This window comes from Rhinatrema bivittatum, chromosome 8 (genome assembly GCF_901001135.1).
Source record: "Rhinatrema bivittatum chromosome 8, aRhiBiv1.1, whole genome shotgun sequence".
NCBI lineage: Eukaryota > Metazoa > Chordata > Amphibia > Gymnophiona > Rhinatrematidae > Rhinatrema > Rhinatrema bivittatum.
Genome location: NC_042622.1, coordinates 153664913 through 153685437, shown reverse-complemented (window position 1 = coordinate 153685437; position 20525 = coordinate 153664913). Strand labels below are relative to the sequence as shown.

Here is a 20525-nt window from a genome sequence, read left to right as displayed (position 1 = left end):
GGAACTTGGAAGACGAAGACAAAGACTCGAGGAACTTGGAAGACTCAGACAAGGACTCAGGATTCAGGCACTAGTACAGGGTGAGTACTGCACCACAGCGTGCCCTACACAGCCAGAAGCAAAGCAGACTCCAGACGAGAAGATGAAAACATGACGAAGATTCAGGAGAGGCCTGCACCGAGGCTCGCCCTACTCAGCCACCTGTGGCTGGTTGTGGACCACGCTGAAGCAGAGCAGGTTCTGGCTTGAGTCTAGGGCATGGACGGAAGCAGAAACAAGGAACTCTGAAGACTGGGAACAGGATTCAAGACTCAGGATTCAAGACTCGGATTCAGGAACAGACCTCGGCGTTAAAAGCAAGGGCCTTCCGGAGACTTGCATTGCAGACATGAAGACAGGCCTTGTGCCACGAAGCACCCTACACAGCCCCCCATGGGCTGGTCATGGACCATGACTGTGGCACGCCAGGAAAAGTGGACAAGCAGGAAACCTGGAAGCAGGCTGAAGAGCCGGAGACAGCAACATCAGGACCAAGACTGGAATATCAGGAACATGGAACATCAGGACACTAAAGAGACGACGAAGGAGCTCCAATGAAGAACAGGACCAGGAACATTCACAGGAGACCAGGAACATCAAACATGAAGATGATCGAGACAGGCGGAGACCATGGAGGATCTTGCATGGCGAAGGAAGCACAGACCACTGAGAGGATCCATGCGAAGGCCCCGAAGATTTGAAGCAGAGCCCTTTTATAGGGCTGGTCAAGGCAAGGACTGATGACATCATCCAATGGGTCTGCGGGGCTTTTCCTGCCACTGGCCCTTTAAATATTGTACAGAGGTGCGCGTGCGGAGTAAGAGGAAGTTGGTGTCAGTGGCGTCCTTGCCGCGGGAGGATGAAGAGGACAGCAATTTCCCTGTTGCGGCGACGATGGCGGCTCCTTGCCGCAAGAAGAGGCATCCTGGGAATGGCTTCCCTACCACGAGGAGGCAGATTCAGTGGCAGCACCTGGGCTGCATAGAGGAGTGTGCCGACAGCAGCTCCATGCTGCGAAGAGGTGGAGTCAGCAGCTTCTATGCCACGCAAAAGCTGGAGGCTACAGTGGTGGCACTCCCACTGTAAAGAGGGAAGGAGCGGTGGCCCTACCCGTTGGCAGCGGTGTCTGAGGCGGCTCCTCAGCCACAGAGAGATGTGGCAGTCGGGCACCTGCCTGCACGGCACGGTGCAGGCAGCAAAGGAGAGGTAAGAGGCCACTCGTGGGCCTGACTGCAAACAGCATCATAACAGAAACCCCACCTGTCCATAACCTGAGCAAATGCTAACTCAGCCAGCTCTCATTTTTAGAGATCTAATGTATGTCTGCTCAGAAACTCCACCTGAATGTTGTTGACCTCTGTGATATGAGCTCTAACAGGTCCCCGAGATACCTTTCTGCCCGCTCCTTGATGAGATTAGCGTCTCTGGAGACATGTGGACTCTTTGTGCCCCCTTACCTATATATATAAGCCGCTGCTATGGCGTTGTCTGACAGATGTATGATTGCTGTTTCCCCTATTATCAGAAGAAAAAACCTGTAGAGGCTTAATCTGATCACTTTGATTTCCAATTTGTTCACCACTGGGCCTCTGTCATTGACCAGATTCCCTGCACAATTTGGCTCTTGCAATGAGCTCCCCAGCCCATCAGACTCTCATTCATAGTGAAGGCAATCCATTCTGAGGACTCCAGATCGACTCTATGCAGGAGATTGCTCATTGGTTCAGGTTCCTCTTGATCCTATCCAGCACTAACAAGGCGAGCTTGTAATCCTGATTCTAAGGTGGCTAACATGAGAAAAGCACTCTCTGAAGGGGTCACATATGAACTTTCATTAAGGGTTCCAAATCAAAGGCCACAGCCATGGAGCCCAGAACTTGTAGGTAACTTCACTCTTGTGGCATCCTGGGAGCTAACAGTTCTCGCAATTGAATCTGAAGTTTGCAGATTCTATTGCTCGTCATAAACACTCTGCCCACTCTCATATTAATACACACTCCCAGATACTCCAGGGTCTGAGAGGGGAGGAACTGATTCTTGCAGTGATTCACGACCTATCCTAATGAATCCAGCACCTGCAATACACTGAAGGTTACCTGCTAGCTTTCCTGCTCGGATTTAATTCTGATTATCCAATTGGCCAGATACGGATGAACCAGAATACTTTCCCTGCAAAGGAAGGCTACCACCACCACATTGACCTTGGAGAAAATTTGTTGTGCTATAGGCAAGCCTAATGGCAAAGCTCTGAATTATCAGTGTTGCCTTGAATCCAGGGTTGGATATAGTATAAGGTATCTGCATTAGGCATCAAAATTTGGGGAGCAGCAAAATGTTCCTTCCCCCCAACCCCAAGAATAATACTCTTGCAGCAGCCAACTCATCTTGCATAAGTGGCTGCAGCAGAGCCCATCCACTGTTGCTGGAGGAGAGGCACAATGGGCCTGAAGAGCAGCATGGCCATGGCCAGAAGAGAGGTCCAGCAGAGCCTGAAGAGTGGCCTGGCTGTGGAGGAGCCCATCCCGCCACAGCCACAAGAGAGGCCCAGCAGGGCTTGGAGAGTAGCCTGGCTGTACTGGAGGCTATCCTGCTGCAGACAGAAGAAAGGCCAGGAGGGCTTGAAATGCAGTCTGGCTGCAACAGACCCCATTCCACCAGAGGCCTGGTGGGGCCTGAAGAGTGGCACATGGCCACGGCCTGAAATAGAGAGGGAGAGGCCCTGAAAACATTTGTGTGTATGTATAAGACATAAGAACAGAAGAACTTGCCATACTGAATCAGACAAAGAGTCCACCAAGCCCTGCATCCTGTTTCCAACAGTGGCAATCCAGGATACAAGTACCTGACAAGAACCCAAACATTAAATAGATCCCATTTTATTAATGCTGGTAATAAGCAGTGGCTATTCTCTAAGGGGTAGATTTTATAAAACTACACCCATGCGTACTTTTGTTCGCGCACCGGGCACAAACAAAAGTACGCCGGATTTTATAAGATACGCGCATAGCTGCGCGTATCTTATAAAATCCGGGCTCGGCACGCGCAAGGGGGTGCACATTTGTGCACCTTGCGCGTGCATAGTCCTGCGTGCGCTGCCCATTCCCTCCGAGGCCACTCCGAAATCGGAGCGGCCTCAGAGGGAACTTTCCTTCGGCCTCCCCCCACCCCCCAGCCCTATCTACACCCCCCTACCTTTATTGCGAAAGATACGCCTGCCCTGGCCGGCCACCGCCGCGCGATTCCCTGGCCCGGGAGCGATTTCGGAGGACTTGGCCATGCCCCCGAAATGCCCCAGGGCCGAAACCACACCCGTGGCCATGCCCCCAGAACGCCCCCGGGTGACAAGCCGCTGTGACACGCCCCCAACATGTCCCCCCCCCCCCCAGGAAAGCCCCGGGACTTACACGCATCCCGGGGCTTGCGCGTGCCACCGAGCCTATGCAAAATACGATCGGAGCGCGCAGGGGGGTTTTGAAAGGGTTACGCGCATAACTTATGCGCGTAACCCTTTTAAAATCTACCCCTAAGTCAACTTGACAAATATCAATTTATGAACTTGACCAGGAACTTGTCCAAACCTTTTTAAAACCCAGCTAAGCTAACTGCCTTAACCGCATCCTTTGGTGTCAAATTTCAGAGCTTAATTGTGTGTAGAGTGAGAGAGAATTTTCTCTGATAATTTTTTTTATTTAGACATTTTATATACCATCGTTCCATGCATAGCTCACAGTGGCTTACAAGATGACATTCATAATTATAAATTCAACAGACAAACATTAGCAAAAACAAAGTGAATGGCTACAGTGTTGGAGTTCATATGTAGGTATTCATTTCCAAGAATCTAGAGAGGGTTTCTGGGGCAAATAAAATTACGACAAGTACATAAGACTAGAAGTGTTGGTAACCACAAATAAAATATGCTTTAAATGTGCTACTTACTAACTTCATGGAGTTGCCCATAGTTCTTCTTTTACCTGAAAGAATAAACAACCGATTCACATTTCCTTGTTCTAGTACTCTCATTTTGTAGACCTCCATCATATCCCCCCTCAGCTGTCTTTTCTCCAAGCTGAACAGTCCTAACTTCTTTAGCCTTTCCTCATATGGGAGCCATTCCATCCTCTTTTTCATTTCTATTGCCCTTTTCTGTACCTTCTCCAGTGCATCTGGACTAGGGGGTACTCCATGAAGTTAGCATGTAGCACATTTTAAAAAATCAGAGATAATTATTTTTCACTCAATGCACAATTAAGTTATGGAATTCACTGCCAGAGGATATGGTTAAGACAGTTAATGTAGTTGGGCTTAAAAAAGGTTTGGATAAGTTACTGGAGGAGAAGTCCTTAAACTGCTATTAATCAATAGGGAATAGCCACTGCTTATTGCTGGCATTAGTAGCAAGGGATCTATTTAATGTTTGGGTACTTGCCAGGTATCTGTGATTTGGATTGGCCACTTTTGGAAACAGGATATTGGGCTTGATGGACTGTTGGTCTGACCCAGTATGGAATATCTTATTTTCTTAACCTTGTATTGTGTAGCTATCATTTAGATTGCTCTTCCCTATGTACATCACTTTGCACTTGTCCACAATAAATGTAATCTGCCATTTGCATGCTTAGTCTCCCAGTTTTGCAATATCCTCTTGCAATTTCTCACAATCCTCTTGTGAATTAACAACTTTGAATAATTTTGTATCATCATCACCAAATTTGAACATCTCACTCATTGTTCCCATTTCTAGGTCATTTATAATATGTTTAAAAGCAGTGGTCTTAGAAAAGATCTCTGGGGTACTCTACCATTCACCTTTCTCCACTGAGAAATTAACCATTTAGCCCTTCTCTGTTTTCTGTCTTTTAACCAGTTCACAATCCACAACAGGACATGCATTTACTTTATTTATTTATTTATTTTTAAATATTTCTAACCTGCACTCTTTTGTTACTTGAGGAGGCTTACATAGTTAAAAACATTCATATTTAGAAACTTAAGGGTAGATTTTAAAAGGTGCGCGCGGGAGTAGATTTGTTTGTGCAACCCGGTGTAAACAAATCTACTCCTGATTTTATAACATGCGCGCGCTGCCGCGCGCATGTTATAAAATACAGGGTTGGCATGTGCAAGGCTGCGCAAAATTGGCAGCCTGCGCACGCCGAACCACACAGCCATCCTCTGTTCCCTCCGGCCCCCCCACCTTCCCCTCCCTTCCCCTATCTAACCCACCCCCCAGACCTAATTCCCCCCCACCTTTATTTTACAAGTTACGCCTGCCCGAGGCAGGCGTAACTTGCCCGCGCCGGCTGGCTGCTGGTGCGCCATGTTCCGGTCCGGGGGCTGGTCCGGAGGCCGCAGCCACGCCCCCAGAACGCCCCTGGGCCAGAACCACATCCGCGGCCCCACCCTCGGAACGCCCCTGATGACACGCCGGCCGCGACACGCCCCCTGACATGCCCCCGACACCCCCCCCCAGGAAAGCCCCGGGACTTACGCGTGTCCCGGGGCTTGCGCGCACCGCCGAGCTTATGCAAGATAGGCTCGGCGTGCGCAGGGAGTGGAAGGGGCAGCTTTTTGGGGGTTCCGCCCATATCTTACGCACGTAACCCTTTGAAAATCTGCCCCTTGATGTAAATAGTCAAAGTACAATTACAATATAAATAAAGAGGGCCTGATGGAGAGGGAGCAGATGTCTATCTGGTCAGATTGTATGCCTTAGTAAACAAGAAGGTTTTTAGGGCCTTTTAAATGTTTTGCATGAAATATCATGGAGGGTGTCTGGGATGGAATTCCATAGAAGTGGACCTGCCACAGAGAAAGCTCTTTTCCGGGTAACTTCAAGCCTGGCAATTTTGACAACTGGGGCTTCCAGGAGGTTTTTTGCTGAGGATTTCAATTGCCTAGGAGGCTTGTAGAGGTGGAGGGCAGCATTTAACCAAATAGATGAATCTTTCTGGTTGTGAATGATAGTTAGAATTTTATACTGTATTGTGTATGGAATAGATAACCAGTGAAAAGTGATCACTACCAGGGCCGGACTTACACATTTCTACGCCCTAGGCCAAAGCACAATTCTGCACCCCTCCCCCTCAAAAGTTGATTTATAATTTTCAATTTAATATGTAATCCCTGCCAGTTATTCAAAACGTATTTAAACTTGCGACGAGTGAGCCCAGAAGCAAAATAAAACAGACCAAAGCCAGTAAAAGCTATGCGCGCATGTTATAAAATCGGGCGTAGATTTGTGAGCGCCGGGTTGCACGCACAAATCTACGCCCGCGCGTAGTTTTTAAAATCTGGCCCAGTGTGTGAGAGAGAAATAGCAAATGCTTTTTGCCTGTGACTAAGCAAGGCTGCGTAAACTCTAGAGATGGGCAATTTATTTAAAGTATATGGATGTAAATTTAAAAAACAGCATTTTATATGGCCTTTTCAAAATAATACTGAAAAATTTGTAAATGTTTGATTTGTTATTTCTGCTGTATATACGCCCCCCTGACTGCTGCGCCCTAGGCCATGGCCTAGGTTGGCCTTATGGGAAATCCGACCCTGATCACTGTGTTGTGTACCAGCCAGAAGTCTGGCAGCGGTTTACTGGATCATTTGCAAGGAGCGTAAGGTTGTTGCTGGAAGTCCAAGGTAGAGTGAATTACAATAGTCTGATTTAGGATAAGGAATTGAAGAACTAAACAAAAACTCTATTGTTCAAGAAGAAGTTTCAACTGCTTTAATAAGTGCAGTTTGTAAAAGGAAGAGGAAACTACTTTTGAGATGTGTTGATGCATTGAGAGGTTAGAGGCGAGAATTCTCCAAGATTTCTTGCCATGTGTACAATTGGAATAGAATCGCCTTGAAAAACTATGGATGTTGGAATATTGGTAGACTATCCCATGTCTTTTTAATTTCCTCCGAAATCTTTCATCAAGGACTTTGTCAAATACTTTCTGGCAATCCAGATACACTGTATCAACAGGCTCAGCTTTATCCATATGTTTATTCACACCTTCAAAAAAAAATGTAGCAGATTGGTAAGCGAGACTTCCCTTAGCTAAATCCATGTTGGCTTTATACCATTAAACCATGACTCTCTATATGTTCAGTAATTTTGTTCTTTATGATAGTTTCTACCATTTTGCCCAGTATTGGCATTAGGCTGACTGGTCTGTAGCCTCCTGGATCACTCCTGGAACCCTTTTAAAAAAATTGGCGTTATGTTGGCAACTTTCCAATCTTCCACTTCAACAGATGATTCTAAAGATAGTTTACAAATTACTAATAGTATGTCTGCAATTTCATTTTTCGGTTCTTTCAACACTCTGTGTGTATATTATCTGGTCCAGGTGATTTACTACTCTTTAGATTGCCACTTTGCCTTATTGTGATTCAGCAAGCTCCACGCCTCTTTGCTGCCGTCATTCATGGCTCCACATGGCTCGAGCCCCCTAATGGGGAGGGGGGGGGGGGGGGGCAGCACGACTGGGTGGGAGCAGCCTGAGGCAGAAGGTGCCTAGGGCACCTAATCCCCTTGCACCGGCCCTATACCTAATCACAGAGTCTCCATGCAAAAATGAAAGACTCAAACCATTTTGTTAACCTACTTCAAGTCCAATATTTTCTTTTTCAAGACCACAAATTAGATGGAGTATCTGTCCCTTCCTTTCTCTGAAAAGGGGACAAGTACTATTGCTTCCAGCTGTCATAGGCCATCTAAAGTAGACTGAACAGCCAACTTCTTTGCAGCCAAACTGCAAGGAGAAAAGAGAAAGGCTTCTGAAATTGAAGAGGCCAATTGTAGAGCATAACTGTGCTGAACAATCTCTAGAACCCACCGGTTCTTGGTAATGTGACTCCACTCCTCATATAACAGTCGTAACTGTCCGCCTATGGGCCCCCCTTCTCTACTGCCTCCTCTGACACCCTGAAAGGACTAGAGCTTGTTTGGTGGCTTAGACTTCTGGATATAGGACAGCCTGCCTGGTCTATATTTTCTGGCAACTCAAAACTGAGTTCAAGTGTGAATTCCTGGAACTTGTCCTCCAGAAGCCTCTGGTTCTTGGTCTCTCACAAGTCCTGTACCAACTTTTCCAGCTCCTCCCCAAAAAAGCAGATGTCCATTAAATGGCTTTCTGCCTAACCTGGCCTGATACAGAGTCCACTGACCAATAGCACAGCCATAACAGCTTCCTGGCCACTACTGTTGCCACCTGCTTAGAAGCAGTTCAAATCAGATCATACTGTGTATCAGCAAGAAAGGTTACTCTGAGCAACACGGTTCGCCCACAAAAACTTGCAAAATTGGGCAGCTCACTGACGAAGAAGGCCGAAAAGGAGTCCCTGGAGTTGCATGGTCATATTCCCACACTACCGCTGATGAAACAGGGCCTCTGAAGAAAGGGCTCACTTTTTTTTACATTGCTATGCAGACACACAGTACAGCTTAAATGGACAGTTCCAGAATTAAAGTATAAGGATAAGGCAAGTGGAAAAATAGCAACTGGGGGGGGGGGGGGGGAATGGGGAATAGAGAGGAGGAAACAACTGAACCAAACCCTTCTGGAAACCCCCTTATCGGGAACTGCTCAACAGAGGGAGTGAGCGACAGGCTATCACCTCTGGAGCTACGCTGCCAATTAGAATTTGAAATATCCAAGGACCCTGCAGAACTGAGAGAGGGAGAACTAGTCTTTTACCATAGGAGCTGTATGGATTTTTTCCTGTTCAACCTACCAGGCCCAAGTCCACAGCACAGGATGCAAGTACATCATCTGCTGGAGACAGAGAATACTAGTAAGCTCATGTCAGTACAGAGGTATATAAGTAGTGACATCAGCAAGCTTTTTGGTGTCTGTCTCCATCTGTTGGTTGGTGTGTATAGCCCATTAGTGTGGACTAATTTGATTGGATGAAGGAGAATATTTTATGAACTTTTCCTCCAGGAACTTGTTCAAATCCCTTTTAAATCCAGTTATGCTAGTCTTCTTGACCATACCCTCTGGCAACAAATTCCACAGTTTGTGCACGGAGTGAAAAAAATACTTTCTACAATTTATTTTAAATCTTCTACCTATTTGTTTCTTAATAAATACCCGTCCTCTGTTCCACCCCACTCATTATTTTATAAATATGTATCTTATTTTCTTTTTGTCATCTCTTCTACAAGCTAAAGAGCCCTAACCTGTTTAACCTTTCTTCATAAGGGAGATGCTCCATCCCCTTTATCATTTTTGCTGCCCTTCTCTGTACCTTTTTTAACTCCACTATATCTTTTCTGAAATGGAGCAACCAGAACTGCAAACAGTATACAAGGTATGGTTGTACTATAGATCAATACAAAGGCATTATTATATTTTCAGTTTTTTTGGCTCATTCCTTTCCAAATAATTACTAGCATTCTATTTGCTTTTTGATAATTGTCCTTATTTTGATAATATGTTCTTATTAGCAACGGTCCACAGTCAAACGAGCACTAACCAGCACTCAACATACTATGGTATAACAAAACAAATGCTGGATCAAGGTGATACAGTCCCAGATTCAAAAAGGTTTATACATCCAAAAGTTCTTTATTCAAAAAGCGGCAGCTCCACAGTGTACAATCAGCATGATCTCAAAAAACAAGGGGTCCCCCGACATGGACCCATGTTTCGTCAAAGGCTGCGTCGGGAGGGATGCCCAAGAGAGATTTTTCAGGAATTCTGTATGGGAGTTCACAGTTTCAGGGCAGAGAAACTGTGAACTCCCATACAGAATTCCCCATACAGAACTCCCATACAGTTTCTCTGCCCTGAAACTGTGAACTCCCATACAGAATTCCCCATACAGAACTCCCATACAGTTTCTCTGCCCTGAAACTGTGAACTCCCATACAGAATTCCTGAAAAATCTCTCTTGGGCATCCCTCCCGACGCAGCCTTCAGCCCTCCCCCCGGCCGGCAGCCACTAAAAAGTAGCGCAGCACCGCCAATGAGAGCAGGGCCAGGAGGCCTTTAAATTACCCGCGGCGACAAAAACTCACCTCTTCAGCGATTTCTTCAGCGGGACGGGACCGTGCGAGGCCTGCGCAGCCGGCGCCGAGACCCACCGGGGTAAGGCCCTCAATCGCACCCTCACCCCGGCAGACCCCCGCGCCGACCACGAGGCGCCGTCCCCGGACCACGGGCTCCTCCTTCAGCCCTCCCCCCGGCCGGCAGCCACTAAAAAGTAGCGCAGCACCGCCAATGAGAGCAGGGCCAGGAGGCCTTTAAATTACCCGCGGCGACGAAAACTCACCTCTTCAGCGATTTCTTCAGCGGGACGGGACCGTGCGAGGCCTGCGCAGCCGGCGCCGAGACCCACCGGGGTAAGGCCCTCAATCGCACCCTCACCCCGGCAGACCCCCGCGCCGACCATGAGGCGCCGTCCCCGGACCACGGGCTCCTCCTTCAGCCCTCCCCCCGGCCGGCAGCCACTAAAAAGTAGCGCAGCACCGCCAATGAGAGCAGGGCCAGGAGGACTTTAAATTACCCGCGACATCTTGGCGTCGCACGCCTAAGGAGCACGACAAAGGGGCCTGCCCCTTTGTCTCGCCCCTTCGTCTCGGCCCCGAGAAAGCCACGAACCTTACCCACAGACGAAACTACAGCACAAACAAATGCCAATCAGCCATGGACAAACGGATTTTTCTGACCGGATAAAGCCATAACGCACCGACCACTTTCAAACACCTAAACCAATCCTTTCCAGCCACAATACAACACACCCTTCACAATCTCGCCAGCGTCCATCAACTAAAATCAAATGTCTAACTAGCCCTCGCAGAATCCACTCCAGCAGTTCCAGCATCCACTCCAGCAGTTCCAGCATCCACTCCAGCTGTTCCAGCATCCATCCTAGCAGATTCCGCACGTATCCGGTCACAGACCTACCCCTACTCATAACCTCTAGCAAACCAGCATATAATGACACACAGCCATTCCATCCCCATACTCAAGAGAAAACCCAGAAATAACTCTCCACCAGACCCCATTCAGACACCCAGACAACAAAGACTCATCAACATCATGACATCTCCCATTACACAACTCCTCGGCCTTTCATTATTCACTTTAACCTTATTCAATGCACAGTCACTGTCCAAAAAAATGCACCTTCTAAATGATTACCTAATTGACAACAACCCTGACATATGTGCAATAACGGAAACATGGCTAAAACCCACGGACATATCATTAACAAACCAACTACCTACACAATCCTTCGACCTCTTCTCAATACCTAGACCGAAAAAGAAAGGAGGAGGAATTCTACTTGCTGCAAAAAAACAATTGGGTATAACACTACAACAATCATACTCCACCTCAAAACTTGAATGCTCCATATTCAAATCTCAACATCTACAAATATTCCTCATCTATGCCACACCAGGAACGCTAGAGGCTAACCCCTCCCCTCTAATAGAGATGATAGCCAAACATCTAAATTCAGACAAACCAACCATCATACTGGGAGACTTCAACATTCACGTAGACTCCACCCCTCAATCCACTAACTGCGAAACCTTCCTTACCTCCCTCAGTCACCTTGGATTCACACAAATAATCAGCGGGCCCACTCACAAAGCAGGTCATACATTAGACCTCATATTTATCAACGAGAGCTGGTCCATCCATACAAATCCCACCTGCACGCCTATCCCATGGTCAGACCACCAGCTTATAGACACAACCCTCAAAATGAAAAACACACCTCCTCCAAACATCTCCAAAACCACCATTCATTTCAGGAAACCATGCGCACTGGAGTTACTCAACAAACAATGCTCCAAAGACCTCAAACAAATTGACTTCTCAGACGCCAACACAGCCACCACTTCATGGATCAAACTCACGAACAAAATAGCTGATCAACTCTGCCCAACCTCCTCAAAAGAAATCCAACCGACACGAGACAACAGAAAACCATGGTTCACCCCCAGAACTCAAAACCCTGAAACAGAAACTACGAAACAAAGAACAAAGCTGGAGAAACAACCCTTCTCCCACATCCAGACTTGACTACAAAGCCACCCTCAACACCTACAGAAACGCCATACACAAAACAAAAAAGGACTTCTATGCAAAAAGAATTCATAACTTCATCTTCGACTCGAAGGCTTTATTCTCCTACGTCTCATCACTCACCAAACCAACACCACCATCCATTCCAGACCACCTAGCGCTCAGTAAGGCCAACGAACTAGCCACCTACTTCAAAACAAAAATCTCAAACCTCACCCTCTCCCTTACAACCCACCAAACGCTTCCAACACCTCATAGCACATACCAACTCACTCTGAATTCTAGACTAGAGTCATTCGAGCCCACATCAGCCATGGAGATTGAAAACTTACTTAAAAAAATTAAACCATCGGCACATCCCTCGGACCCACTCCCTACTAATTTGCTCACTGCCATCTCTAGCACCGTCGCAAAACCTATTGCAGAAATCATCAATACCTCCTTAGCCATGGGCACAGTTCCTAATCAGCTAAAACTTGCAATCCTCAAACCCCTACTGAAAAAACCAACTGCATCACCCATGGACCCAGCCAACTACAGACCCATTGCAAACTTGCCCCTGATCTCCAAACTGATGGAAAAAGCGGTAAATAAACAACTTTCCGAATACCTCGAGGAGCATAACATTCTTTCCCCGGCACAATATGGTTTTCGCAAATCTCGAAGCACAGAGTCCCTTCTGCTTTCCCTCACTGATAATTTACTTTTGAACCTGGAGAAAAAACAGTCATTCTTACTGGTCCTACTAGACCTGTCTTCAGCGTTCGACACGGTAAATCACTCACAACTCCTAGAACAACTATCAAACATAGGAATCAAAGGCACAGCCCTCTGTTGGTTCAAATCGTTCCTATCCAACAGGTTTTACAAGGTCAGAATCAACAACAAGGAATCTGACCCCATCCTATCAGACCAAGGCGTACCACAAGGTTCATCCCTCTCCCCTACCCTGTTCAACATTTACCTCCTCCCCCTCTGCCATTTGCTATCTCAACTCAAGCTTACTCATTACCTCTATGCAGACGACATCCAGATCCTAATCCCCATCACAGAATCAATTCAAAAAACCTTCGTCTACTGGGAGAATTGTCTTAAACCAATTAAACAACTACTCTCCAGCCTAAACCTGATTCTAAACTCCAGCAAAACAGAGCTGCTACTAATCTCACACAACCCGAACAACCACCCACCTAGTCTGGCACAAACCACATCTTTAACATGGAGCTCTCTGCAGACGTCAGGAATTTAGGTACTTGGCTTGACAATCAACTTAACCTTAAAAAATTCATAAACACAACCACCAAGGACTGCTTCTTTAAACTACAGGTCCTAAAGAAACTAAAGCCACTCCTTCACCTCAATGACTTTCGCCTCGTTCTTCAATCCATTATTTTTTCGAAACTTGATTACTGCAACTCAATCTTACTGGGCCTCCCCTCCAACAGCATCAAACCCCTACAGATGGTACAAAACGCCGCAGCCAGAATCCTAACTAACACTAATAGAAGAGACCATATTACCCCCATCTTGAGCTACCTCCACTGGCTACCCATCAAACAGAGAATCATATATAAAACCTTAACCATTATCCATAAAACAATTCATAACGTCGCACCTATATCTCTACAAACCCAACTTCGCCTACAATCATCGGCCAGACCCATCAGAAGTGCCTACAAAGGCACATTAGTCGCAGTTCCCGCCAAATCAACGTTAAGAAAAAGAGCACTATCCACTGCGGGACCACATCAATGGAATGCGCTCCCACCAGACATAAGACTCGAACCCAATCTACCAGAGTTCAAAAAAAGGTTAAAAACATGGCTCTTCAGGCAAGCATTCCAACTCCCAGAGTGAAACTAGGCACCTCCTCCTGTCTTTCAGATCCAACCATTGCAAGGTGTCACAAACACATTGACACTCAATTTCATACACGGACTTGATTATTCACAATATCTATTTATTTAAGTCATCCTTTTCATATTATATTATTTAACCGATTACTTGCAGACTATTTACGCTACCAAAGTTCCTTGTAAAATGTGAACACGAATAATGTTATAATAATATTATATGTTTGTTAAATACTATTGTTACTTTCACTGTTCCTTGTAATAATGTTCAATAGTTGATTGTTATTGTTCTATGTTCTATGTAAAAAACCCCAGTCTAATCTCCCAGACCAGGGCAACCTTTTCGTTACTTGTAAACCGGACTGATTTGTATTGCATACAGGAATTCCGGTATATAAAAATTAAAAATAAATAAATAAATAAATAAATAAATAAATAAACAAACATTTTTGAATCTGGGACTGTATCACCTTGATCCAGCATTTGTTTTGTTATACCTTATTAGCAACGGTAACATGGAATAGACTTAGTTTTTGGGTACTTGCCAGCAGTGGCGTAGCCACGGGTGGGCCTGGGTGGGCAGGTGCCCACCCAACTTAGACCCAGGCCCACCCAACTGGCACCGGAACTGCAAGGCTGTCGCGGGAACCCATCCCCGCGACAGCGAACGAGAGAACCCACGCCTCGCGCGCCATCACAGCACATGTGGGGAAGCGCTGCTGCGGCCGTATGGCCAACCGGTCTTCCTGTTCGGGGGGGAGCGGAAGCACCGCGCGCAGCTTCCGCTTCCTCCCCCCAATGCAGGAAGATCAGCTGCCTCTCCTGCTGCCACCCGTTCTCCGGCTATCTTCGGGCCGCCGAACTTCCTGTTTGGGGGTGGGGAGCGGAAGCGCCGCGCACAGCTTCCGCTTTCTCCCCCAAAACAGGAAGATCAGCTGCCTCTCCTGCTGCCACCCGTTCTCCTGCTATCTTCGGACCAAACGGCCCGCCGAACTTCCTGTTTGGGGGAGCGGAAGCGCCGCGCCCAGCTTCCGCTTTCTCCCCCAAAGCAGGAAGATCAGCTGCCTCTCCTGCTGCCACCGGCCTCCTGCTATCTTCGGGCGTCGGGCCGTACTGCCCGCCGATCTTCCTGCTTGGGGGGGGGGGAGGGAGGAAGCGGACGTTGTGCGCTGCACTTCCGCTCCCCCCCCCCCCGACAGGAAGTTCGGCGGGCAGTACGGCCCGACGCCCGAAGATAGCAGGAGGCCGGTGGCAGCAGGAGAGGCAGCTGATCTTCCTGCTTTGGGGGAGAAAGCGGAAGCTGTGCACGTGCTTGAATGTGTATGTGTGGATGAGAATGGGAGTGTGTGTGTGTGGGTGAAAACTGGAGCCTGGGTGTGTATGTGGGTGAGAATGGAAGCTTGAATATGTGGGTGAATGGGAGCTCGAATGTGTGTATGTGTGGTTGAGAATGGGAGCCTGGGTTTGTGGGTGGGTGAGAATGGGAGCTTGAATGTGTGTAAATATGGGTGAGAATGAGAGCCTGGGTTTGTGTGGGTGGGTGAGAATGGAAGCTTGAATATGTGGATAAGAATGGGTGCTTGAATGTGTGTATGTGTGGGTGAGAATAGTACCTTAAATGTGTATATGTATGGATGAGAATGGGAGCTTGGATATGTGTGGGTGAGACTGGGAGCATGGGTTTGTGGGTGAGAATGGGAGTCTGGGTTTATGTGTGTGGGTGAGAATGGGTGCCTGGATGTGCGTCTGTGTGTGCATAAGAATATAAGCCTGGGGAGGGGTGAGAAAGTGAGAACTTGAATGTGAGCTTGTGGGGGGGGGGGGGGAGAGCATATGAGAGTGACAGCTTGAGTGTGTGAGAGGGAGTCTGTGAGAGAAAGCATGTGTGTGTGTGTGTGTGGAAGGGAAGAAGACAGTAATAGAAGAAAGACACTGAAAAGGAATTAGGAAATGAGCTATAAGGGAAAAAATGGGGAAAAGAGACCAGGACCAACTGATTAGAAAAATACAAAGATCAGACAACAAAGGTAAAAATATATATCTATATTTTGAGATGTTAGCAATTTAAATATAAGCAACACAACCGCTCTCTCAAAATTTATGGACAGGTAGGAGCCGTGTATAAAATCGTAATAATAAGAAGGCTAAAGTACCACAAATCACCGTGAATTATGTTTGTATCATTAAGTAAACCTCATACTTAGGCGTAGATGTGAATGCTATGCTGCATAATTTGGCATTATTTATCAGTAAAAAAACAACTAGTAGACCTGCATGCCTGCAGCCCACCCATGTTAACCTTGTGCCCACCCAAAAAATCAATTCTGGCTACGCCACTGCTTGCCAGGTTCTTGTGGCCTGGATTGGCCACTGTTGGAAACAGGATGCTGGGCTTGATGGACCCTTGGTCTGACCCAGTATGGCATGTTCTTATGTTCCTCACACTTTGCTGAGGATTCCAACCTATTGTCCACAGTGATTCCAGGATCTTTTCCTGGGCAGTGACTTCTAATAGAGAACCCCTCATTGTGTACTTATAGTTAGGATTATTTTTCCCTATGTGCACATTAAATTTCATCTGCCATCTAGATATCAAGTCCCCCAGTCTGACAAGCTCTTTCTGCAGTTCCTCATGGTCTTCTTTTGTTTTACTTTGAATATTTTTGAGCCATCTACAAATTTGATCAATTCACTCATTGCATCTTTTTTCAGATACTTAATAAATAAATTAAGCAACACTGTTCTCTGTATACATATCTGAGACATTACATTATTTACCTCTTTCCAATGGGAAAACTGACCATTTAATAATTCTACTCTTTTTTTCCTCTCTTTTAACCAATTACCAAACTATAGTATTTAGTATTTATTAAAATGTAATATCTATTCAAGTCACAAATGATATTTTGTCCGGATTACAAAATATTACATACATAATAATAGTAGAAAAAAATCAAGCAAGACCTTAGCAAACTAAAAATAAGGATCAAACAACTAAATATTAAAATTCTTATCAAGATGTCCCAGACATATCAAGACCGTAAGCCCTGCCTAAATAAAAAGAGTTTTCAATATCTTTTTGAAAGAGGATTGAGTATCAGCCAACCTGATATGGGCAGATAGGTAGCTCCTCAGGGTAGGGCCTGTGACAGAGAACATTTATTCTCAAGTACATGCAAGGCTTGCTAGCTTAACAGATGGAATTTCTCGCAGAGCTTTTGTTTTCAGATCTCAGCAAGCATGTTGGTTTATAGATCTGTAGGATAGTGCTGACCCCAGACAGTTCAGATCGCCATGGAGTAAATGGTAAATTAGAGAAGCCAGTTTGAATTGGACTCTGTACATAATGGGCAGCCAATGGAGGGATGATAAAACTGGGCAATTGTGTTTGCGGAAGGCAGAATGGGAAAGGACACGGGTGGCTGCATTTTGTACATGTTGAAGGGGATTCAAGGTGGATGTCAGTAATCCTGCATACAAGGCATTACAATAATCCCATCCCGAGATTATTAGAGGGTATAAAACCCATACAAAAGTCAACTGGTTCAAGGAAGGGGTGCAGTTTTTTCAGCAGACGTAAACATTGCCTCCTAGCCTATCCTTAAGTTACTACTGAGTCTACCTCTCTCCAGTCTCATAGCAACAGGATTGGAGCAGTCTATTAGTAAGAGCAGCAGGTTAAGCACTAGAGAATCCAGGGTTTAAATCCTGCTGTCATTATGTGTGGCCTGGGCATTAAGTCTCTTTACCCTCCTTTGCATCAGGCACAAACTTAGGTTATAAGCCTTCTGGGGCAGGGAAGTACCTACTGAAGATGAATGTAATTTTCTTGTGCTACCAGTGAAAAAGTGTGAGCTAATATTGAAATAAATAAAAATGAGCCCTTGAGTGAGAGCTTTATTTCCACTAAAAAATGCTTCTTTTCATTTTTATACCTCTCAGATATTTAAATGTCTCTATCATGTTGATTCCCAAATTTGTCCCCTTTCCCAGGCAACCCATCATGTTTTCAGGATATCCGCAATGAATATGCATGAGATTAGTATATTCAATTAACCCAATGTATGCAAATGTATGTCATGAATATTCATAGCAGATGTTCTGAAAATCCTACTGGCTGTGGAATCAATATCAAATCCACCCTTTCCTCCAGACTGTGAGGCCGATGCAATAAGATGTGTGCTGAAAATGGGTGCTCGCATTAAACGCCCATTATCCTAACGCATGTGCAGCCACATCCTCTGGGTGCCCGATGCAGTATTTAAACGAGGGACTGCGTAAAACAGGGGAGCATTGTGCGTCTGCAGTGCTCAGTTGCATTGGGTGCCCACAATTGTAATGGGCGCTCAATATGAGCGTTCGTTTTTATCCCGCTTCTTCAGGCCAATATTTTTATCCCGCTTCTTCAGGCCAATATTTTTCTTATTTTGCTGAAGTTGCTGAAGTGTGTTATATTAACTGCCCCTTGCTATAGGCGTCTAAATTGTGCTGTCATAAAAAAAATTGTAGTTTTTTTTTTAATCAAGCAAATATACATTTATTTTTCTCCACTGCAAGCAGTAAATTAAGGTGTCACAACGATACTAAATAGGAGGGCACACTCACTGAGGATTTAATTTTTTTATTTCTCATGAGCCCTTGACTTGCAAATTGACTTTATTCTATCTCCGGGGCTGGAGTTAAATTTGCCACGTTAAAAAGTGTGCATTAGGTGCCTTGCACATTTCCTGCATCAGTGAATAATAGCTAATATCCTCATCTACATGAAATTTACATGTGATGGGTACTATCAGCTATGCTAGCACATCCAAAATGCGTACCCAACCACGTGTAAACCCATGTGTTAGACTGGGCGCACTTTATTGCATCAGCCCCTGTGTGTTTTTAGGGCATTCTTCATGCTTATGGTGCAGACAATGTACCATTTGGTAGTCCTCCTCTGAACTGTTTCTGCTTCCTCTGTTTTTCCTGGAGATGTGGCCTCCAGCACAGCAGGTCCATCAGATGGGATGGGTTAAATGTGCAGCCACCTAGGGCAATACAACATCACCAACCCTGTAGCCAAAGCAACTTCCTACGTGGCAGCTCCTATGCAGCCATGGAATCAGAAGGGGATCCTTCCCCCCTTTCTCTCTAACCACACCCAAGATGTGATTTAGACCAGCAACAGTTCTGTAGCATAGGACACAATACTGCATTTATCTGCATTCCCAAGATCACATCCTCTTCTTTCCTCTATGCTAATTCTAATTCATTTTCTCTTCCAGCAAATTAACAACATTAGTGCCATGCTGGTGCTGGCGCGATCTGTGACGGGACCCCAGGAATTCATCTTGGATCTGGAAATGGTCTCCATGAACACCCTCCTGAGCTACCGTTCCAGCTCCGTGCTGCGACTCACTGTCTTCGTTGGCCCCTACTCATTTTAAGCCCCCATCCAGTGGACATGGGGGACAGTCAGGATCTTCATTACTGCTGGTTTTACTTCAACCTTCTCTAGTAAATTTTGTACTTTTTTAAAGTGCTGTAGGATTCAAATCTGTTGTGATCAAGGGTCATTTTTGGAGAGGGTTGATACCTAGTTTTTTTTTTCCTTTTCCAGTTCCTGTACCTGTAACCCCCTAGGCTCCGAGTTAGGGGACCCAAATCAGCACATGACCTAGTTTCTGGAGAGATTTTTAGATCTAGGTGTGCTATTTTGAACTTATGTCCTAGTGCAGTGCTTCCCAACCTGTGGTCCATAGGAAAGAAAAATAGTAAGTCTCTTCATGAAGCTCCATTGCTGCAGGGAATCAGCAGATACGCATGGGCTAGGAGATCAGCAGTGTCTTAGGGCCCAGAGATCAGTTGAGGCAACAGCAGCTCAAGGCCTGGTCTTCAACGACAACTACAACAATATGTTCAGAGGAGAGAGAGATGGAAAGGAATGTGGAGACCGGTAAGGAGAAAGAGACTGGTGAAAATAGGCGGGGAGGAGGAGAGAGAGAGGTTGAGAGCTTTGGAGGGAACGTCTGGTAGAGAGAGATTGGGGGAAGGAGAGAGAGACTGGTAGAGTGGAGGGGGAGAGAGACCTTGGTGAGAATGGGAAGTGAGAAATTCCCCAGTGGAGATGGAGGAAGAGAGAGAGAGAGACTGGTGGGAAGGAGATGGATGAGAAAGATCAGTGGGGAGGGACTGTAGGGATGGGAGTGGGAGGAAGAGGGACTAGTGAGGAGAGGAATGGTAAGGATGGGCTGGGGAAGAGAGAAACACTGGTGGAAACAGGTTGGGGAAGGCAGAGAGACTGGTGACTGGGTGGAAAAGAGGAACAGATGGGGCTGAGGAGGTGGGAGGGAAGAGACTAGTGTGCTTGGGAAGGAGAATGGTGGAGCTGGGGTAGACAGAGTAGTGGAGCTGAGGATGAAAGAAAGAGAGAGACTAGTGGGGAGGGGCTGGCAGGGGAGAGAAAATGGTGGGAAGTACTGGGTAGTGGGAAAGAAAGACTGATGGGGAGGGCCTAGTGATAGAAACGGGCTAAGGAGAGACACTAGTGGAGACATGCTGGGGGAGGGCGAGACTGGTGGGGAGGGGCTTGGGAGAGAGACTGATGGGTAAGGCTGAA

The 20525-nt window shown here is 46.3% G+C and overlaps 1 protein-coding gene across 2 annotated transcripts in view; it reads left to right on the top strand.

Moving 5' to 3' along the window:
* Positions 1-20044, top strand: part of EFEMP2 (EGF containing fibulin extracellular matrix protein 2) — a 91526-nt gene extending 71482 nt beyond the window's left edge. For both annotated transcript variants that reach the window (XM_029612253.1, XM_029612254.1), the window contains one exon: positions 19192-20044. In XM_029612253.1, coding sequence (XP_029468113.1) covers positions 19192-19353 — 162 coding nt within the window. In that variant the 3' untranslated portion in view covers positions 19354-20044. The remainder of the gene's footprint in view (positions 1-19191) is intronic.
* Positions 20045-20525: the final 481 nt, after the last annotated feature.